The sequence below is a fragment of the Myotis nattereri genome (assembly GCF_964212035.1).
Source record: "Myotis nattereri genome assembly, chromosome: 2".
In the NCBI taxonomy this organism is placed as follows: domain Eukaryota; kingdom Metazoa; phylum Chordata; class Mammalia; order Chiroptera; family Vespertilionidae; genus Myotis; species Myotis nattereri.
In genome coordinates this window covers 17,608,575-17,631,701 of record NC_138076.1, presented here as the reverse complement: position 1 = coordinate 17,631,701, position 23,127 = coordinate 17,608,575, and the positions used below count along the sequence as shown (strand labels likewise).

At 41.6% G+C, this 23,127-nt stretch overlaps 3 protein-coding genes across 3 annotated transcripts in view; 2 read left to right on the top strand and 1 right to left on the bottom strand.

Annotated features, from left to right (window-relative positions):
- Positions 1-6,178, top strand: part of GSR (glutathione-disulfide reductase) — a 36,215-nt gene extending 30,037 nt beyond the window's left edge. Inside the window, exons 10-13 of the mRNA XM_081083439.1 lie at positions 901-1,012; positions 2,277-2,408; positions 3,142-3,275; positions 5,874-6,178. Coding sequence (XP_080939565.1) covers positions 901-1,012; positions 2,277-2,408; positions 3,142-3,275; positions 5,874-6,023 — 528 coding nt within the window. The 3' untranslated portion in view covers positions 6,024-6,178. The remainder of the gene's footprint in view (positions 1-900; positions 1,013-2,276; positions 2,409-3,141; positions 3,276-5,873) is intronic.
- Positions 6,179-12,749: 6,571 nt separating this feature from the next.
- On the bottom strand, positions 12,750-13,400 carry LOC308514669 (caspase activity and apoptosis inhibitor 1; the record flags this gene model as incomplete). Its single annotated transcript, XM_081084938.1, has 1 exon — positions 12,750-13,400. One exon carries the CDS (start codon positions 13,398-13,400, stop codon positions 12,750-12,752), a length of 651 nt encoding a protein of 216 aa, XP_080941064.1.
- Positions 13,401-17,428: 4,028 nt separating this feature from the next.
- The window catches only part of GTF2E2 (general transcription factor IIE subunit 2), a 95,828-nt gene continuing 90,129 nt past the window's right edge, over positions 17,429-23,127 (top strand). The window contains exons 1-2 of the mRNA XM_081083045.1: positions 17,429-17,592; positions 20,323-20,495. Of these exons, the coding sequence (XP_080939171.1) occupies positions 20,327-20,495 (169 nt within the window). The 5' untranslated portion in view covers positions 17,429-17,592; positions 20,323-20,326. The remainder of the gene's footprint in view (positions 17,593-20,322; positions 20,496-23,127) is intronic.

The following is a 23,127-nucleotide window of genomic DNA, read 5'->3' as shown; positions in this document are numbered from 1 at the left end:
CCACATGTTACTAACCTAATTTAATATTGCCACCAGCTCTTTGAGGTGTAAGGATGAGGAAACCAGGAGCACAGAGTTAGTAAAATAATTCATGGCCGTAACAGGAGAATGTCTGTGTTACCACTGTTTTCACAGTGACTAGGTTAATGCCTCATTTGTACTAGAAGTTCAAATATTTGTTCATAAATAGATGGTTATACAAGGTCTCATAGCTAGTAAATGGCAGAGCTGAGATTTGAACTCAGCTCTATGTGGCTTCAAAGGCAATACACTCTTAACCACTGAGCTACCTACTTCCTACTTTTGTTCTATTTTTCACATGGGAGTAGGTACACCTGGGGTCTAGAAAGCCACAAGATGAGCATGACACATCTTGGGAGCAAAAATTTAACTCAATATATGGGGTAGGGTATTGGTTAAAAGGAACAGTTAGAGTAGAACACAACATTTGCTTGGATTTTTAAAGATAAAATGGTAAGCTTCAAACAGCTCTGCTTTTGATGACTGCTTCGGGCCGAGCCCTGCTAAGGTTCGAGCTAGTACACTTCAGGAGGAGTGCTGCAGGGGAGAAAGTTGGAAAGCACTGTCCTAAGTGGACTCCATGGGGAGAGCAAGTAACATGTCTGCTAGCTGAATGATTCCTTTTCATTTTACCTGGCCAAGTGAGTTGTTCATTGCAAAGTCAAAACCTGTTAAAATACCTCAAAATTAGATAAAATATTTCCTTTTTAAATTAAGCAAAAGATACGAAGCACTCTAGTTTGCAAAGATGTTTCTCATCTTGTGGTTCTCAGAGATTCAGGCTAAAGCGGTGCCTAAAATGAGGTGGATCCGAGATTTGATCTGCCATTTTTTTGTAGGTAGACCAAATATTTACATGATGTGTATTCGCAATTGTAGGGGATTCAGACTGACGCCAAAGGTCACATCATCGTAGATGAATTCCAGAATACTAATGTAAAAGGCATCTACGCAGTTGGGGATGTGTGTGGAAAGGCTCTTCTTACTCCAGGTAACGTTTCTTCTTTTCTCGGGTAAGGGAGGCTCTGTGTCTTGTGTAAAACAGCTTTGCTGTTCACAGTCAAATCAGCTTAAGCAAAGCCAAAAGGATGACATGTTATATGACCAAAATGATAAAAAATGTATTGAAATAGATGTTGGTTGGGTGCCTGACATTTTATGAACAATACTCATTTTTGGTTTAAAAGCCCAGCCAGCATGGCTCAGTGGTTGAGCATCGACCTATGAACCAGGAAGTCATGGTTCGATGCCAGGTCAGAGCACATGCCTGGGTTGCGGGCTTGATCCCCAGTGTGGGGTGTGCAGGAGGCAGCCAATCAATGATTCTCTGTCATCATTGATGTTTCTGTCTCCCTCTCCCTCTCCCTTCCTCTTTGAAATCAATAAAAATATATTTAAAATAAACAGAAATGCTTAGTGAAGACTGACATTTTTATATTGATGATAACAGTCATCCTCTGAAGAACGCTGAAAGTGAGAACCTGGGTTGTGTGTGGTTGACTTTGGGAAGAAGTAATTTAGGGTGGCACTCTTATATGACTATTTAGTCTTGATACAACCAAGACTGACCCCATCCTCTGAATCTGTACTGCAACCTGCTTCCTGAGCTAACTGGCACCTTTTCAAGCTCTTTGTCCCACTTCTATCTATTAGCACCACTCCATCCGCTTTCGCTCCATTCCCCCTCTGGGACCTCACCAGCCATTCCAAAATGGCCCTGGGTCTTACCTCAGAATGGAAATGGTTGTCGGTTCCATGCCCAGGTTGCCCAGGCAGTTGGTCGATGTTCCACTCTCTATCCCTCTCCCTTCCTCTCTCTCTAAAGATCAATGAAAAAATAGATAGATTGGTAGATAGATAAATAAATAAATAATTTTAAAAATAGATGTTAAAATATTAGTGTGAATTGAATATGGTTATAAAGTAGAGCTGAAGATGCTCAAAACAAATATAGTTTGCTCTATAAATATTGTATCACAAAACTAATATCCTCATTAAGTAGGTGACTACCAAATGACTGGGAACCTGTAAATGTGTCTTTTTTTTTTTTTTTTTGGTCATAATAAGCCCTTGATTTTGAATTGTTAACTAAAGCATTGATATGTCTTCATCATACTGAACTAGATAGTATAATGAGCATTGGTATAAAGCTTTGTCAGAACTAGCATGTTAAGCCAGATGAGCAAATGTTAGAACAGCTCTGCTATGTTAGAATGAGCAATAAACTAACCACTGATTTTAAAATACCTTTGCAGTTGCCATCGCTGCTGGCCGAAAACTTGCCCACAGACTTTTTGAATGCAAAGAAGATTCCAAATTAGACTATGACAACATCCCCACGGTGGTCTTCAGCCACCCCCCTATTGGCACAGTGGGCCTCACGGAAGGTAGGTATTTATAAAGGAAGGTCATTTACGGTTTCCTGCCTTCCACCCTTAACTTTAAACTAGGTGTCTGTCAGCTGACCAAGTCTACTCAGCCCCCCAGCGTACAGGCCTTTTGTTAGCCTCTTGTCACCGTTCCAGTTTCCTCCCCGACGACTGCCACTTTGAGAGTACAGTTCCTTTTCCCCACACCACCCTGTCTACCTCTTTGGTTTTTCTTATTTGAACTAATTACAAATATAAAGAAAAATGATAAAATAGTATAGAGGACTCTTTAATACCCTTAACATTTTTACTTTATCAATTTCTTTCCACACACACTTCAGTATCTCTTTCCCAAAAGCAGGTCATCCCCTTACAGAAGTACAGTGCAATTTTCAACAAGAACATTTAAATTCATATGATATTACCTCAATTTTAGACCTTATTCTGATTTAGCCAGTTATCTCAAATCATGCCATTTTTAACATTTTTTTCTCTCTCAAGTCCAGCATTCAGTTGAGGATAACACCCTGCATTTAGTTCTTATACCTCTTTGGTCTCCTTTAACTGAGAGACAAAATTCCTGTCTTTTATCTTTCATGACATCAACATTTATTTTGTAGACTATCACTCATCGTGGTGTTGTTTGGCATTTCTTCATGATTGGATGGAGGTTATGTATTTCTTGCTCTCTTTGATGGGTCAGTGGAATTGTTTAGTTTTTGATAATGCTTTTCCCCCCTGTACATTATAGATGAGGCCATTTCTAAATATGGAAAAGAAAATGTGAAGACCTATTCAACCACCTTTACCCCAATGTATCATGCGGTTACCAAAAGGAAAACAAAGTGTGTGATGAAAATGATTTGTGCTAACAAAGAGGAGAAGGTATGGGAAATTCCCAGTAAGCTAAAGAGTGACTTTAAGGTTGGCAAGGATGGGGGCATTTTGGTGGGGCGGGGGGGGGGGGGGGGGGGAGGAGACCAAGTAATTAAGCCTTCTCTGATTCAACTGATGTGGACCCACTTTTATCTGTATATTCAGGTTCTTCATAATGTTTTATTTAGAAAGAAGGGTCCACTGCCAACATTAGGGGAAAGGTTGAAAACCACAAAAGACTCCCTGTCACGAGCCAATAGACCAGAATAGATAGGAAACTCAAATATATTGTTAAGTGTAAGAATTTAATGCAAGATAAACTTAATATAACCAATCAGTGATGTAGAGGAAGTTTAGTTAGTAAAATTATCTATTTTTGTTTTAACTTTTTGAGGAACTACCAAACTGTTTTCCAAAGTGGCTGCCATTTTACATTCCCCTCAGCCATGTATGAGGGTTCCAATTCCTCCACACCCTGGACAACACTTGTTATTATCATTTTTATTATAGCCATCCTAGTGGATACAAAGTGGTATCTTATTGTGGTTTTGTTTTGAATTTGAACAGGTTTTTTTTAAAATATATTTTTATTGATTTCAGAGATGAAGGGGGGGGGAGAGAGAGAAAGACAGAGACAGGAGAGACAGAGACATGAATGATGAGAGAATCATTGAACAGCTGTTTCCTGCACACTCCCTACTGGGAATCAAGCCTGCACCTGGGCATATGCCTTGACCAGGAATCAAACCATGACTTCCTGGTTCATAGGTCAACATTCAACCACTGAGCCACGCTGTCCAGGCTGAACAGGTTTTTTTAAAACAGAATTTTTGAAGTAGGTTTTGTTTTGGTATTAGGTCAGCCTATTGGACTTTTCTACAAATTAAATTAAATATTGAAATGCAACTTAGCAATATGCTTTGGGAATATGGCTCCACAAGGGACAGTGGTCACAAAACATGGCCCCTGGTTTACAGAAGTCAAGGTCACTGCGGACTGGCAATGCAGAGAATCAGACCAAAGTGAAGAAAGGAAGTGGGTTGGCAGCAAAATGAAGGTCGCTGTTTTTTGACCTTGACTGTGCCTCAGTAGCTTAAGCTTTCCAGATGTTCAATCAGCAGGGCCCCTCACTTATCTCATCATATCTGTTATTCATACCATTTATTATTCATTCTTTTGATAAACATTATAAGACAGTCTAATATAGACTAAGAACTGGGCCCTAGCTGGTTTGGCTCAGTAGATAGAGCGTTGGCCTACAGAATGAAGGGTCTCAGGTTGATTTCCGGTCAAAAGCACATGCCTGGATTGGGGGCTCGGTCCCCAGTAGGTAGCGTGCAGGAGGCAGCCAATCAATGATCCTCTCTCATTGATGTAGCTATCTCTCTCTCCCTCTCTGAACTCAATAAAAATATATTTTTTTTAAAAGACTAAGAACTGAGATATGGAGAGGAATAATGTGAAGTTCCTGCCATCATCAGAAACTCTGGTGTTATAAATTCAATTTAGATTACAATATTTAAAAATATTCTCTATAGTGCATATATAATACATGATTTGGGATTTTTTTGTTTGCTTTAAGTTGAGATATACTTTTTATTAATTGTAAAAAGCACATAATATAAAATTTACCGTCTTAACCATTTTTAAGTGTACCATTCAGTAACATTAAGAATATTCTTGATTTCTTTTTAAACAAAATATTTTTGTGGCTAAACGTTAGGTTCTCTAACTTTGTTTATCTTTTTTTCTTTTTCTTTTTAAATATATTTTATGATTTTTTACAGAGAGGAAGGGAGAGAGATAGAGAGCTAGAAACATCGATGAGAGAGAAACATCGATCAGCCGCCTCCCGCACACCCCCCATGGGGGATGTGCCCGCAACCCAGGTACATGCCCCCGACCGGAATCGAACCCGGGACCCTTCAGTCCACAGGCCGACGCTCTAGCCACTGAGCCAAACCGGTTTCGGCTCTAACTTTGTTTTTCAGTAGACTGGTTACCCTAAAAGTATTTGCTGAAAGTAAACATTAAACTCATAGTTTGAAAATATAGTGGGAAACATCACTGGAAATGATGAGTTGAAACAAATGGCCCTTTATAGTCCTTTGTTCAGTCATCCAACATTATGGACTGAGTGCCTCCTAAGGGCCGTGTTTGTGCTTGGCCATAGGGATAGAGCGGGGAACGCAAGCAGATAGGGGCACCTTCCCCTGGATAAGATGGACTGCAACTGTCCGGTCCCCAAACAAAAATAGAACATTGCAGCTGTGATAGAACCATGGTGGGGAATTATTGGTAGTGAGAGATCATGTGATAGTTTAACTTGGTAGGGAAAGAAGTATAGCTATTTAAAGAATAAATGGGCTTTAACCCTTAAAAGAGGAGAGGGAAGATTGTCCAGACAGTGAACAATTTGTGCAAAGGCGAGAGCTCGTGTGAGTGCTCGGGAGAGAGGGAGGCCGAGAGCCCGAGGGAGGGCTGTGTGAGGTGGGCTGTGGAGGGATGTTGAGGCAGCACCACGCAGGGCCTGTGGGCTGTGTCATTAGAGATGTAAGTTTTTTAGAGGTTTTTAAATAGCAGGTATCTTTCTCTTTTGTTTCCCAGGTGGTTGGGATCCATATGCAAGGAATTGGGTGTGATGAAATGCTGCAGGGGTTTGCTGTTGCAGTCAAAATGGGAGCCACAAAAGCCGACTTTGACAACACGGTTGCCATTCACCCTACCTCTTCGGAAGAACTGGTCACACTTCGTTGAGAACTCAGAGACTTGTGTGGCTGGCAGTTGGACCAGTAGACCTTCTGAAATGAACCAAATAATCACATTTACTTAAACTGTTTCTATTTTATGTATTCCTTTATTATATCCAGGATCTCCTGAGAGTGGAAAATTTCAATAAAAAATAAAATGTATTTATGTGATTGGAAATTCGTTTTGTTATTTAAGATTGATTTTCATTTGATTGCTTCTCACAATAATTAATAAGTTCTTTATTAACAGCTCTGTTAGCTGGTTTTGTTTTTGTTTCAGCCTCTTCCCAAGTGTAAATCTATATGAACCGCAATTAAAAATATACTTGAGCCGAAACCGGTTTGGCTCAGTGGATAGAGCGTCGGCTTGTGGACTGAAGGGTCCCAGGTTCGATTCCAGTCAAGGGCATGTACCTGGGTTGCGGGCATATCCCCAGTAGGAGATGTGCAGGAGGCAGCTGATTGATGTTTCTCTCTCATCGATGTTTCTAACTCTCTATCTCTCTCCCTTCCTCTCTGTAAAAAATCAATAAAATATATTTTTAAAAAATATATACTTGAATGCATATAGCTTACCACTTTTTAAGAAATATGTATTTATTAATTTTAGAGAGAATAAGGGATGGAGGGAGAGGGACAGGGAGTGAGAGAGAGAGAGAGAGAGAGAGAGAGAGAGAGAGAGAAACATTGATGTGAAAGAGAAACATTGATTGGTTGCCTTCCATGCACACACCAATTAGGACTCAACCTGTACCCTGACTGGGAACCAAATCGGTAACCTTTTGGTGCACAGGATGGTGCCCAACCAACTGAACCACACTGGCCAGAGCTGGCTTGCCACTGTTTATAGAGGAAGATAACAGCAGCTGTTCACATTTAAGTAATGCAAGTGCACAGAATGTTTTGTTCTTGAAGCCTGTCCTGTGTTCTGCATGTTACAAAGCTCCTTCATGGATGTGACTTTTCTCTAAAAACATAACACAAGAGGCCTGTCTCCCTCATTTTACTCTTTCTTTTGTTTTAAATGGTTAAAAATTATTTGTCACTTTTATGAGATTAAATACATCAAACTTAGGAAAGACTTGAGGAGGTTATTCACATAATGAAGGAACATTTTTTAAAAATTTTGTTGATTTTTTACAGAAAGAAAGGGAGCCAAAACCGGTTTGGCTCAGTGGATGGAGCGTCGGCCTGCGGACTGAAGGGTCCCGGGTTCGATTCTGGTCAAGGGCATGTACCTGGGTTGCGGGCACATCCCCAGTGGGGGATGTGCAGGAGGCAGCTGATCGATGTTTCTCTCTCATCGATGTTTCTTGCCGGAAGCCGGTCCATCCTTGCTGCTTGACACAGCCGCTGCAGGAAAGAAACATCTGCACAGCATATGTTTCAAGGGACCTGGCGTATATAGCATACTGTTCTTAATATGTTTGCTCCCCTTAGCGCTGTGTGTTTTAACCAAGGTCACCTCTCCGAGAAAGGTTGTTTCCCCAGGTAGGAATTTTTCCCTGAAGTCAGGGAGGGGATGCCTCTCCTAGAAAGGTTGTTTCCCCAGGTAGGAATTTTTCCCTGAAGTCAGGGAGGGGATGAAACTCCTTAACTAAGTGCCAGGCGGGTAGTTAATCACTACAAACAATCATGCTTAAGCTACATAATCTTTACTCCCGGGAATGGAGATAAGAAACGCCCTAACCTTTGTAATAGAAATTGACAGGATTAAAATCAACTGGGATAAATACGGATGTAACAAGACAATAAACAGCAGAACCTCTCTGGAGATCGAGACCAGAACTTGGCTGGAGAGACTGGCTGGAGATCCTGGCTAGGCTGCTGATCAACTGAACACTGTCTCCATGTCATTCCTTCTTCGCTGACTCCGTCCACACCTTTGGGGTCCCCTGGACCTGCTGGGGTTGGACCCCGGCAGTTTCTAGCTCTCTATCTCTCTCCCTTCCTCTCTGTGAAAAATCAATAAAATATATTAAAAAAAAAATAAAAGAAAGAAAGGGAGAGGGACAGAGAGTTAGAAACATCAATCAGCTGCCTCCTGCACATCCCCCACTGGGGATGTGCCCGCAACCCAGGTACATGCCCTTGACCGGAATCAAACCTGGGACCCTTGAGTCCGCAGGCTGATGCTCTATCCCCTGAGCCAAACCGGTTAGGGCTGGAGGAACATTGTAGAAGTGATTCCAGGAGAGGGACTCAAACACTTCAAAAGTCCCTTTCTTTGCTGAGAGTTCATAGTTCCGTGAAAGATTTCAGTTTTTATATGTGTTCTTGTCATTTTATTTTTTTTCTAAAACAATTCCCAAAAATTTGAAAATAAAATCAGTCTTATAAAATTTATTGTAATGAATGTATGAGCCACAGTTCATTTTCTAAGAACATTTCACATTTGGAGGATCAGATGCCAAAACTGAGCCTACCTTACGAAGGCCTAATGCCTTATGGGAGTGAGAAGAGATTTCACTTTTATAAAGACCAGAGATTTAAAAGAAGCATTGACTAAATGTGATGGTTGAGTTGGAAGAACAGTCTAGCAATCGCAGGTTTTGAGCATTTTATTTCCATTAGCCTTTACCAGCTAGGTAAGTTCCCTTTCCCCACGGCTTTCGTTAGGAACAGTGCTGCTGGCCACTTTCATTAAGCTTTTCCTGAGTGTCTTTCTAGTTGGTGGTGGCCCGGTTGCTGCACTGACTTTAGGTAGGTCCAATGTCAATGAAAGAAGGTTGCCCCCTTAGTAACTAGGTAATGTGATGATTGCAGCAAGAAAATAGGGTCTAAAATCCTAGACACGGACCAGACCGACACAGCCACTCCCCACTCTTGTCCACCAGCCTGGAGAGTGGGCCAGGGCTCTGGGCTTCGCTGACCTGGTGGGTTTCTCTCAATGCCCAGACCCCAAACTTTGGATGTGACTCGGTAAAGAAAAGAGGAGGGCCCAGTAGTCACTTCTCTAATGTATGTATGTATGTATGTATGTATGTATGTATGTATGTATTCTGCCTCAGGTATCCTCTGTACTGTTTCTACAGGAAACCAACATGAAAAGAACATTTTCCAAGTGGTAGACTTCGTTCTCATCAGCAAAGCCTATGCCAGCTGCGAGGTGATCTGGCCTAACAGCGTCAGGGCACAAAGCGCAGGGGAAAGTCGGGACATTCGGAACAACACTGTGCAGCATCTGCCACACTAGATGCTTCGTAGACAGTTACTGAAGGTGATACCTGGTACTTGCTTGCAAGTAACCATATAGCCTAGGTAGAAGAAGTGAGAAAATTCTACACAAATAACTGCAATTCAAAGTAATGTGGTAGCACAGGGTGACCAGGTGATTTGTGGGCTAAAATGGGACACTTTTGGGAGTGAAAGGGGGCATATTACGTAATTGGAACAAAAGGCACAAATCTGTACGGCTGCAGAAAAAGGGGACGGTGCCTCCCTAGTTATTCGAGAGGTGGACGTATACATGTTCACAAGAGGCAGCAAGTGCTATTTTGCTGGGGAAAGGGCTGCGAGAAAGGTTATTTGGGATTTGGAATTTGAGGATGGCGGAGGAGGCTAGGGCACGTGGCAGCTGCAGTGAGACAGTTGGGCAGAGTGTACGTAGGGAACAACAGAGTTCATTCGGTGTGGTTGGAGCATAGCGTGCGTGCGTGTTTTATGTGGAAGGTTCTTCCCCACTTGTTTACCTGCTGATGCAGTGATGTGCTGCTGCATAGCCAACTACCTGAAGACCCAGGGGGCTTTAAACAGAAACCACTTTATTATTCTGTATCTTATGATTTTTGAGGATCAGAAATTTAAGCAAAACTCAGCAAGCAAGGATGACTCTTCTGTTGGTATTGACGGAGCACTTGGGACTATTCAACTGGTAGATGGACTGGTCTAGAAAGTCTAAAACAGAGTCTTTCATATGACACACTTAGGCGAGGATGACTGGAAGGCTGGCCTCGGCTGAGACTGTCCACCGGAGTTCCTACATGTGGCCTTTCCAGCATTGCGGTCTCAGGTAATGGACGTAGATGGGGCGCTGACCAGGGCTCCCACAGATGGTTCCAGGGTTCCCAGGCAGATGCTGCAAGCCTTATGACCTAACCTCAGAAGTTCTAGAACATCACTTCCACCACATGTTATTGGTTAAACAAGTCATGAAGGCCAGCCTAGATTTAAACAGAAATTAATGGGAATTTGTCTCTCAGGAGGAGGGTTGGTAAAGAATGTGGGGCTATCTTTAATCACACACGCCTGGAAATCTACTTATTTTACAAGACTTGACTAAAACCACCTTTGTGAAGACTTCTTTAATAATTTTAAAATATATTTTATTTTCTACAGAGAGGAAGGGAGAGGGATAGAGTTAGAAACATCGATGAAAGAGAAACATCGATCAGCTGCCTCCTGCACACTCCCCACTGGGGATGTGCCCCCAACCAAGGTACATGCCCTTGACCAGAATCGAACCCACGACCCTTGGGTCCGCAGGCCGATGCTCTATCCACTGAGCCAAACCGGTTAGGGCCTTTAATAATTTTATGTTATGTGTTCCCTAACACCTTGCCATATGCACCTTGCATATGTCATTTTATACTTCATGACAATTCCTATGTTCTCTATGTTTGCTGAGTTTAACAGTGTGATTCTTGTACATCATGCAGCAACTTTGCAAGAGAGCAAAGGTGTGTAAATGTATGGTTTTTCACACTAATATCTATAACTCAAAAGAGCCAACATTTTAATTCTTTACGTGTTTGAAAAATGAGTAGGCTTGATTTTCAGGTCTTCAAACTTCCTTTTCCATGAATCTGACTTGTATGTAGATGAAAAGCTATTGGAGGTAGGAAAGGCCCCAAGGGAGGAGAGTTCTTTAATGCTAGGACAGATGATAAGCAAAGTACATACTTTAGTTCCTTATTGTGGATATGGGTTAACTTGCTTTGTCGGCTATTTTGAGAATTTACGTGTCTAGTTAGTTGAGATGGATTGCCAGGTGAGGGGAGTTGAAAGGCAGTAATTATTTGATGGCAGAATGAAGTAAATTTATTTACTTTACTTCAATTTTCCTCTTCCAAACAATTATAATGTAAGAAATTAAAACACAAAATTAAGCCACCACATAAAAAATGAAGTTCTGATACATGCTACAACATGGATGAATCTTGAAAACATTACATCAAGCGAAATAAGCCAGACACAAAAAGATAAAATTTAAAATGTTTATTCCACTTATAAAATATCTAGAACAAGGGCAAATTCATAGAGCTAGAAAGTAGATTAAAAGTTACCCAAAGAGGAGGGAATGAAGATTTATTGCTTAATGGGTACAGAATTCTATTTGGGGTGATGAAAAATCTTGGAAATAATGATGGTGGCTGCATAATGTGAATGTAATTAATGCCACCAAGTTGTACACTTTAAAATGGTAAATTTTAGGTTCTTTTGTTACATATATTTTATCACAATAAAAGAAAATAGTAAAAAAAAAAAAAAAAAAGCCACTATATTGGAATTAATCCTGTGGTTATACTGAGTTGTGCTCTTTGGGTTGGAGGTTTTGGATTGGTCAGGACAGAAAAATGTTTTATAAAATATACAAATTGTATTTCCTTAAAGAAGCCACCATACTTTATACCAAAAAGTATGCGGGTGTTATAAGCATTCATGAGATAAGACATAATTGTTGTTGCATTAGTAACTTGAATCATTCTTCATATAAATTGACACTAGCCACACCCTTCTGACCTGAAATACCGAGGATGCCAATATGTAGGTGGTTTTAATTATAATAAAGGTTTATTTGAGCATCAGTGGTTGAGACTTTGTGTATATTACACAAATAGCCATGTCCCTATAAAAAATTTTTTTCCAGAATGACAGTCTTTATTATTTTTAATTCATGGAATTATAGCACATCAGATCTTCAAGCAAAAACAACAGACGAACTTCTCTAAGATAAAATATTCTCCTCTTCCCGATAGCTTGGAATGAAAATGAAAACGTGTTCCCTTTTTAGTGAAGAAAAACACTTCAACAAAGTGTCCAATAAAAATCAAAGACCTGTCAGAATGGCTTGTCTATTGGAACTAAAGCTGGGCAACTACTCTACATTATTAAAAACTGACTTACATTAAGTCCTTTTTTTCTTTATTAAATAAGTTTTTCTCAGACATTTCAGATCTCTAAGCCTTACAGTAAAAAATGTTACTCGGTTTTTACTAGTAAATCCACAACCATAGAAGGTATATATCTTCAAGATAATACATATTTTCAAGGTGCATATGAGCATAACTAAAATTCTTAAATTGTTAACAAATCTAGGAGCACTAATTTAATATTTCATTGCAAAATATAGGTGGTCTTAAGAGCAACATGCTTAGTCAATTTTTCTTAAGCTTTTAGGCTTGGTACCAAAATATTTAAAAATTAAGAAAAAAATTACCATGACTCTGCTAATGGCTTTTCAGATGTTAATCTGCAGACAAGCTAAAATACTTATTTAACAAAGTATCCAATTATCTAACAATATTTGTCATGAACTCATAAAACAATAACACATGTATAATATAAAAGTAACATCAACAAAAATAGCCATAGGTATTTTAGGTCTAGATTGAGTTTATCTAACAAGGGTTACATGAGAAATATCATGTAAGGCCCAAATAAATTTCAGATACAAAGTCATACCATGTGGCTTTGTTCAAACACACCTAAAATTCAGGTTCAAATTAAATAACTAGGCTGGCTTTTTTATATCACCAGCTTTCATCAGGGCTTTAATGGCTCTTGCCCTCATCTCAAGTTCTAGCAGCTCCAGCTGCTGTGCAGAAGGCTGAACATATTCTGGTGGAGGAACAGTGAGGGTAGCTGCTTTGGGCTCCTTTGGGCTAGACTCTGCCAGTCCCAGAATCGCATTCACGCTTTTCTCAATGTCTTTCTCCAGATCATCTATCTGACCAGCTTCACTCTGGGCTGTATTTTCTGGGACCTCAGGAGCAGCTGCCTCTTCATTGCATGGGCCTTCTATGTCGCTGTCATAAGCATCTGCATGTATACTGAGAATATCACTATCTTCCCCTTTGCCTTGATTTAATTCCAGACCTTCAGGTTGCTTGTTCTCTTTCAGGGATGAAGAAGAATCTATACAGATGTCTTGTTGACTGACTAAATCAGATCCCTTCTTCGAGCCATCATCTGCCTCCTCTGCCATATCAGAGTCCATACCATTGTCACCCTCAAGAATCTTCAATATTTTTTTTTCAGATAGGAGGTCTAACTGTTCTTGGCATAACTTTTTAATTTCTCCTACTGAACAGTTCTTTAACACGTCAGGCAGCATTTTCTGTAACTTCTTCTCTCCGGTGATACAGAAGCACTGCTGAAGCATTTCTTTTTTGTCTGATATGTAGAAACTAAGTGGTTTTAATGACACAGTCAGGTCCAGACCACCTTCTTCAAGATCACCGTGCTCTGCCAAGAATAATTCTTTTTCCAAAGTTGGTAAAAGATATTTGGCTTCCTGCGGCGCTGAGCCCGGCACCCCGGAGGCCAAGTTCGTGCTCCGCTGCTTCCGGCGGCCGCTCCTTTTGCGCTGCTTTTCCCGGGAAGACTTCTTCCCCGTCATGATGCTTGAGCTGGAAAGCCCGCCGTCTCTGAAGCCACCACCTAAACCTCACCACGCGGGCACCGGCGTCGCAATCTGTCCTTATAAAACTTATAAGTAGTTATGTCCCACACCTCAGAGTGGGATATTTTTCCTATGCCTTCCCTAATCCCTAGTTAGAGGTTGCTTCAGAAGCAATCCAGATGGGGTCTATATTGTGTAACAAGGATGAGAAGGCAGAATGAAAATATGTATTTAATCCCAAATTGTTGGGGTCCAGCCCCGGCAGGTCCAGGGGTTCCCAAAGGTGTGGACGGATTCGGCAAAGGAGGAAGGAATGACACGGAGGCAGCGTTCAGTCGATCATCATAGCCAGGTTCTCCAGCCAAGTTCTGTGTGTTATTGTCTTGTTACATCTGTATTTATACCAGTTGATTTTAATCCTATCAATTTCTATTCCAAAGGTTAGGGCATTTCTTATCTCCATTCCAGGGAGTAAAGATTATGTAGCTTAAGTGTGATTATTCATAGCCAAAGTGATTAACTACCCACCTGGCACTGAGTTAAGGGGTTTTATTCCCTCCCTAACTTCAGGGAAAAATCCCTACCTGGGGAAACAACCTTTCTTGGAGAGGTGACCTTGGTTAAAACACATAGCGCCAAGAAGGGGAGCAAACAGATTAAGAACAGTATGCCATATACACCAGGTTTCTTGAAACATATGCTGTGCAGATGTTTCTTCCCTGCAGTGACTGTGTCAAGCAGCAAGGATGGACGGGCTTCCAGCACCAAATCTTGAATTTTCTGAAATCAAGCTAATTAGGGTTGATTAGGGGAGGGTTTCAAGTTGGGCAATGATAATAACAGCTAATAGTTGGGTAAATGATGGGCAACAGAGATTGGGGAGTTTGGATTATAAATAACATTCTAATATTGGCATTAGAAGGCTTAACTGTCCAATATCTATTTCAACTAGCTGAGATGAGACAAGACATTGAAATAAAGGAATGATTGCCCTGGCCAGTGTGGCTCAGTTGGTTGAGAGCCACCCTGTGCACTGAAAGGTTGCTGGTTTAATTCCTGATCAGGGCACATTCCAGGGTTTCTGGCTCAGTCCCTAATGGATGGCATGCAGGAGGCAGCCGATCTATGTTTCTCTCTTTCTCCTTCTTCCTCTCTCTTAAATCAATATAAACATAAAAAGAAAAAGAAAGAAAGGAGCCCGGCCCATGTGGCTCAATGGTTGAGCATTGATCCGTGAAGCAGGAGGTCTCCATTCAATTCCCTGTTAGGGCACATGCCCGGGTTACAGGCTCAATCCCCAGTGGGGGTGGGAAAATGCAGGAGGCAGCTGATTGATGATTCTCTGTCATCACTGATATTTCTTTTTCTCTCTCTCCCTTCCTCTCTCTGAAATCAATAAAAACATATATTTTTTAAAAGAAGTAAAGGAATAATTGTGAGCTATTGGTTAAAGTACTTAAACAAGGAGGCCATTGGACTGTGGTGGCTCTAATGCCTGGTAGCTTACATAAGCAAACGGAAACCTAAGCCAGAGTCAATACACTTGAATTTGAGAAAATGAAATTTAAGAACTACTAATCACAACCTACCAACTAGGCTTCCCTAATAAGGCAATGGCTTGAGCTATAGCCAATCAAATGCTTTCTTTGATTTGCTACAGAGTCTTAGCTATAAACACCTTTCCCTGTTGGTGGAGTATTCCTAACCTTTTTTGGTTTGGGCCTACTTGATTTTAATCTGTTTTTATGCAAATAAACTTCAAATTTTTGATGTATCTCAGTCTATTTTTTAATAATTCTTTGAGTGCTTTCCATGTGTAGACCTAGTTAAAAGCATTATTCTCTAATTGCTAGGCTCCATTCTCACGTGACTAGAAAATGAGCATGTGTCAAAGTTTTATTTCCCACAAGTGGGCAGAAAATGAAGAACACTTAAATGAGAACAGAGACTACAGAGCTTGCTATGTCAGCCACCATCACTTTGGCAGAGACTCAAAGGCAATCAGAAAGAGGGGAGGCTTTACACGTATACCTTGGAGACGTTGTGGTTTCCGTTTCAGACCACTGGCTTAAAGTGAGTATGGCAATAAAGTGAGTTGTAATCTTTTTGCCGAGGGTGGGTCTTGGCTTCAATATGTAAAATATGCAACACCTGTGAAGTGCAAAAAAATGCGAAGCACAATAAGAAAAAAAAAGGGGATGCTCCTGGTATGCTGTGATTAAAGGTTGTTGGCAAGGGGAGCTGGAGGTGAAGTAACGAGAAATGGGGCATCTCTGTGATTGGTTTAGGGAGCATATTTGGTTTTCTCTTATTAGTTCTGGTGTGTGTGTTCGAGTGGGTATGTATGTGCCTAAAACAAGGAAGTTGGCAGCCTTTGAGCAAATCCTGACTATTCTGAGTTGATTGCTGCAAAGGTTGTGGCTTGGTTTCTTATGTGGGTCAGAGTTTTATCATCATTTAGAGTCTACCCATTGTTAATTTGTATATTAAGTCTCTTACTCTTGGTAAGGTCACCAGCAGAATGATAGAACTGATTCCACAAGGGTATGAGGAACTGGAATTTATATAGTCACTGGAGAAAAGAATGATTAACTGAAAATTGATACAATGCTGGCTCATGTTTCTTGATTTTAACCTTTGGGACTATTTTCTGTACTAGATGTTGGCTCCTTCTCCCCATTACACCTCATCAGGTTTTTACCCGTGAATATCTTGACTTACCAAGTTGTAAAACCTCGGCCCTACTAAACTGCTATTCAAAGTTAAATTTTCCTGAGTGTGTCAGATGAACATCAACTGGGTTCATTACAAAAATCTTCTAGAATGAAACCAATTTTAAAAAGCCACACAATCTTTTTGGTTTTATTTCCAAAATTTGAATAAAAAATTATGTATTATCTCAAGCTCCACAACAGTCTAATGCAATTGTGGTAGTACAGTTATTCGCTGTGATAGTACAATTATTCCTGATGAGAAAACCAACACAGGTTGAGGAGTGCCCAGTACTAAGTAATTAGACGCCAGTTACAGAGTAGTTGAGCACTGGCTATGCTGCGGCTTTGGGTTATACGTGAGGAGAGGACAGCCACAGAACTCGTACACACTCCAATACATTGCAGGCTGTGGCCAAGGCCAGTCTTTCTCGTCGCTTTATTTCTACCCCTTTATGTTACCTCTGAATTCGAAATCCTTTTCTGAGAGAGTTCACAGGTGTGGTGGTTGGGAATTCAGAAAGGGCTTCACTCCAGGATTTGCTACAGAGCCTTAGCTATAAACTAAGACTCTGTAGCAAACTTTCTGGTTGGGCTGTCTTGAGCAAGCCATTTAGCTTCCCTAGTCGTCTTGTTTTCTCACTTGCAACAGAAAGAGCTGGAGCCATGTTCTTTGAAGTTTAGACGCCCATAACAGGCATTTCCTGTAAAGTCACAAAAACCTGGCAGACAATAACCTGGAAAATCACGTTGCCACTTGCGTTAAACAGATTCCAAAGCAGATCTGGTAGCTTTACATTCCTGCAAAGGAAAGATTTCCATCTTGGCGGCTGCTACTTGCCTCGCACCTGAGCCTGTTCACCTCCCGACGCCAGCCATCCTCCCATTGCCATGGAGACCCAGAACGCTCCAGCTGGCTGATTATCCTCCCGCGGGACCCCTAGCGGAGCACGTGAGGACGCACGCGCGTTGGAGGCGGCCGGAGGCGCCGCGGTGGCTGCCGGGATTGAGGTTTGAGCAACCTGATCCGGAAGTGGTGGGCGGGGCTCCGGGCCGAGTCCCTCCTCCTTCGCCGCCAGTGCACGGACCCCGGCGTGGCGGGGCAAGGCTGGGTGAGCGTTCGGGCCGGCGGGGACGCTGAGCAGGAGCTGGAAGCGGCCGCCACGCGGGCGTGAGTGGCTGGCCGAGGCGGAGGCGCGGGGAGGCGGCGTAGGTCGCGTGGGGCGGCCCTCCTCGCTCAGGTAGGGGCTGCCGCCGCCGGGCGGGGGGCGCGGGTTCCGGCCTGTTGTTCCTCCGGACGCCGCCTCCGGCGGGGCGAGCGCGGTTTCCACCCTCCGGGTGGCTGGGGCTGCCGTGCTCTGCGCAAAACACCGCAACATCCGAACAACTTCTTGGGAGCATTGTCTGAGGCCGGCGGTTTAGGGAGCAAACTTTTGGGTGGGAAGGGGGAATTCGCGGTGAGCCTCGTCCTCGCCCCCAAGTGTACCTTAGCAGGAGCTGAGCGGACCCTGTGTGTGGAGTTCGGGGAGCCACGGTGTCCCGCCAGCTAAAGGCTGTGATGTAGATGCTCAACAAGCAACAGTCCGTTGTTTGTTGTAAGCAGCCTTTTGGAGACCTCGTGTCTAATGGTGGTTTTCTGCAAAGCCTAAAGGTGTTCTCGAAACGACACGCCGCGGTCCATTTCTCTCCCACCTTTGGGATGTAAGCAGCCCCTTCTCAGCTTGCCGCCATTCATCGCAGGGTCCTTGGGTGCCGGTGGCACCTCGGAGGCTTAGGCAGCGACCCAAGCCCAAGACGAGAGTGGAAAGGTTGAGAGAAGCCGAACGATGTTACGGGAAAGAACGTGGATTCAGGAGATTGTGACTTAATGTTGGCTTCTCGGTGTCCGTGACACGTGGACACGTGAAGTCCCGGAGTGGTGGTGGTTTCAGTGTAACACGGGCAGGGCTGTGTGCCCTGTGGACCACGCATGTAAAACTCGGCCAATAGTGACGGGCCTTCTAAAGGAAGGAGGCAAAGTTGGGCGGAGCTTTTGTTGGCGATAGCCATTTGGCTTTCTGCTCTGGGCCTTTGCCTGTGATCAGTGTCACACCTTTTACACACGGGACTTTACCAGCGTTTCAGGTGTGGAGTAAGGAGTCATAAAGGCCACCTAAACCGAGGACTGGATCCGGATCGGAGCCTTCTGACCCCCGAATCAAGTGCCCCTTGGGCCACCATGCTGGGGAAGGCCTCGGAGCGCCGAGAGAGAAATCCTGGCCTTCAAGAAGCGTGCATTTGAGAACAGGAAAGCATTGAGCACCGGGCTTACAAGCAGTAAATAAATAACATGTGACCCAGAGTGTTTTAGACTCGAGGCTTAACCAGTGACTCAGGTGTGGATCGTGGAGCACTGAGTTAGGGAGTTAGGCTATTTTTTTTTTTTAAATATATTTTATTGATTTTTTACAGAGAGGAAGGGAGAGAGATAGAGAGTTAGAAACATCGATGAGAGAGACATCGATCAGCTGCCTCCTGCACATCTCCTACTGGGGATGTGCCTGCAACCCAGGTACATGCCCTTGACCGGAATCGAACCCGGGACCCTTTAGTCCGCAGGCCGACGCTCTATCCACTGAGCCAAACCGGTTCGGCGGGAGTTAGGCTATTTGGGTTCTGGTCCAAGGACTTCCAGCTGATGTGACCTTAACCATAACTCTTCACTTCCGAGTTTACATTTTAAGAGTAATTAAAATGGATCCCTTTGATCTCATCGGGTCCTGAGGATCAAATGCCATAAGCACTTAGGTTTCCTTCAACTGTAAGACTTTTTATTTAAGTTTGTGTTTAAATCATGCTTCAGAGCCTGGGTTAATCACCTGTCTTTACAAGGGGAAATAAACAGATGCTTCCTGTTTTAGGCTTGTCTCCCCTACTTTTTTTTTTTTTTTCCTTAATATATTTTATTGATTTTTTTACAGAGAGGAAGGGAGAGGGATAGAGAGTTAGAAACATCGATGAGAGAGAAACATCGATCAACTGCCTCTTGCACACCTCCTACTGGGGATGTGCCCTCAACAGAGGTACATGCCCTTGACTGGAATCGAACCTGGGACCTTTCAGTCCGCAGGCTGACGCTCTATCCACCGAGCCAAACCGGTTAGGCGGTTAGGCTGTAGACAGCATTCTTTTTTTTTTTTAAATATATTTTATTGATTTTTTTACAGAGAGGAAGGGAGAGAGATAGAGAGTTAGAAACATCGATTAGAGAGAAACGTCGATCAGCTGCCTCCTGCACATCTCCTACTGGGGATATGCCCGCAACCAAGGTACATGCCCTTGACCGGAATCGAACCTGGGACCTTTCAGTCCGCAGGCCGACGCTCTATCCACTGAGCCAAACCGGTTAGGCTGTAGACAGCATTCTCGATGTTGTTTCTAGAGCCATGTTGTCCAGTGGAATTGCAATGTAAGCTTCAAGTGTGAGTCAGACATGTAATTTACAATTTTCTAGTAGCCATGGTTTCTAAAAAATTTAGGGTAAATTAATTTTAATATTTTCCTTAATCCAGTATATCTAAAATATCACATCAGTGTAGAATCAGTCGAAAATATGTCATTAGCAGTATTATAAGTTCTGTTCTTTGTACTAAGTCTTTTCCATCTGATGTATATTTTACACTTAGAGTACATCTCAACTCTAGCCCCACTCAGTGCTCAATAGGCACATGTGGCCAGCGCCTACCAAGTTGGAGTGTGCAGTTCTAGAGTTTTCTCTATTTCCCTTTACTAATGCCTAGCACAGTGTTTGGCACAATAATAGGCCCTCATTAAAGATTTTTTGAGTGAATGAGTCAGTGAGTACAAATGCTAGACAACTAGTAACAAGGTAATTTTGTTTGGGAAGTAACTCTTGTTGAGACTTACAAATTTAGCACATAGGTTTGAGTGACTGGAATCTGTATCAAAGGTACTGACTTTTATCTTTGCAGCATTATGGATCCAAGCCTTTTGAGAGAAAGGGAGCTGTTCAAAAAACGAGCTCTTTCCACTCCTGTAGTAGAAAAACGTTCAGTACCTTCTGAGTCATCAACTTCATCATCATCGAAGAAGAAGAAGGCAAAACTAGAACATGGAGGGTCATCAGGCTCTAAACAAAATTCAGGTTAGTAAAATTGACTAGAACTGTTTAGTTTTTATTTTTCAGAAAATGGTTTAGTAATGGCAAGTTCATTTTTCAGTTCATTCATCAATTGTTAGGCACTTTAAGTAGAAAGGATGTAATGATGAGAGAATATTTTGCTCTTAAGATGTTAAAAGTCTTGTGTTGTAGTTAGAATTTAGGTTACCTTATTTTATTTTTAAAAATATATTTTTATTGATTTCAGAGAGAAAGGGAGAGGGAGAGGGAGATAGAAACATCAATGATGAGAGAGAATCATTGATCAGCTGCCTCCTGCACGCCCCACACAGAGGATTGAGCCTGCAATCTGGGCATATGTCTGGACCGGGAATTGAACCATGATCTCCTGATTCAAGGTTCAATCTCCTGATTCAACCACTGAATCATGCCAGCCAGGCAGCAAAATCCAATTTTAGAACATTTCCATCACCCCCAAAAGATTCCTTGTGCCCATTTGCAGTTGTTCCTTATTTCCACCCCAGCCAACTAATAATCTACTTTCTGTCTCTGTATTTGTCTTTTCTGAATATTTCATATATGTGAAATTGGACAATATGTGGTCCTTAGTGTGGGGCTTCTTTTTTATTTAGCATCTGTTAGACTAAAGAACACTAACTTGATCGTTTAATAACAACAGTATATTATGTTCATTGATTTTCATATGTTAAACCAACCTTGAATTCTTGGAAAAAATCCTTGGTTGTAGTATATAATCTTTTCATTTGTTGTGGAATTCAGTTTGCTGTATTTTGTCCAGAATTCTATCCATGTTGGAGCATGTAATAGGACTTCATTCCATTTTATTGCTGAAGAGTATTCTATTATAGGGATATACCACAATTTGTTTATCCATGCACCAGTTAATTTTTATTGGTTTCAGAGAGGAAGGGAGAGGGAGAGAGAGAGAGAAACATCAATGATGAGAGAGAATCATTGATCGGCTGCCTCCTGCATGCTCCATACTAGAGATCGAGCCCGCAACCTAGGCGTGTGCCCTTGACCGGAATTGAATCTGGGACCTTTCAGTCTGCAGGCTGACACTCTATCCACTGAGCCAAAGTAGCTAGAGCCAATTAATAGACATTTATATTCCTTCCACTTTTTGATTACTATGAATAGTGCTGCTGTGGACATTTATGGATAAGTCTTTATATGGACACCTTTTTATTTTTTCCTTGTAAAGAGACCTAAGAGTAGAATTTCTGGGTCATGTGGTAACTTTATGTTTAACTTTTTAAGGAACTACCAAAATGGTCGTGCTATTTTACATTCTCACCATTAATGTATGAAGGTTTCATTCTTTTCTTATTCTTGCCAAGACTTGTTATTCCTGTCTTTCTGATCATAGTCATTCTAGTGGATATAAAATGGTATTTTGGTTTTAATATGCAGTTCTCTAATGATTAATGATGTTGGATGTCATCTCATGTGCTTATTTGACCATTCATGTGTCTTCTTTGGTGAAATGTCTGTTCACATTTTTTGCCCACTAGAAAAATATTGGGTTGTTTTCTTACTATGGATTTGTAAGAGTTCTTTATATAATCCAGATGTAATTTCTCGATCCAATTTCTTATCACTTGTGCTCTTGGTGTCATATCTAAGAAATCTTTGCCTAACCTAAGGTCATGAAAATTTACTGTTTTCTTCTAAGAGTTTTATAATTGTTTTTTAAAAAAATATATCTTTTATTGATTTCAGAGAGGAAGGGAGAGGGAGAGAGAGATAGAAACATCCGCGCTGAGAGAGAATCATTGATCGGCTGTCTCCTGCATGCCCCCTACTGGGGATCAAACTTGTAACCCGGGCATATCCTCTGACCCAAAATTGAACCATGACCTCCTGGTTCATAGGTTGACTTTCAACCACTGAACCACACTGGCTGGATGAATTGATTACTGTTTGCTATTGTAACCTAGTCCCTCAGACATAGAAGCATTCAATACTTATTCGTTGAGTGATTAAATAAATTACAGGGTAAGTTAGGGAAAAGTTGATAGTCTACATTATCAAATAATCTAGTTAAAGAACCTATATGCTTTCCATCTGGGGCAAGGACCCAAAATTTATTGTTTATGGAAATGTGGTTTTAACAATGCTCAGAATAGTTCCTGACTACCAGAGTATTTTGCATACTTAGATTTCACAAGTCCTTTGAAAACTGGATATGTTACTAATGTTAGAAAATATATAAAAAATATTTTGTGGAAAAGCTATTTCAGATCGGCAGTGAGGCTTCTCTAAATTGAAAATGACAGATATTTTCACTTTATAAAGCAAATATTTTCTATTTTGTCATAATTTTCAGTAACTTCTTAATAATCTGTTAAGTTAATGTGCCACATTTAAGCTGTTATTTCCAACTTTTTGTTATTTTTAGTAATGCTATTATAAACATCTTTGTATCTTGAGCTTTTTTTTTCTTTTGAACTAATTGCTCAATAAATTTTCAGGAGTGGCATTTCTGCCCTAAAGGCATGGGCAGTAGCAAAAAAGTATTAGGGTTATCCTATATAATAAAAGCCTAATATGTTAAGTGTCTGACCATTCATTCGACCAGTTGCTATGTTGCACACTGCCACCAGGGGAAGACACTCCTACTTGTAGGTTAGCT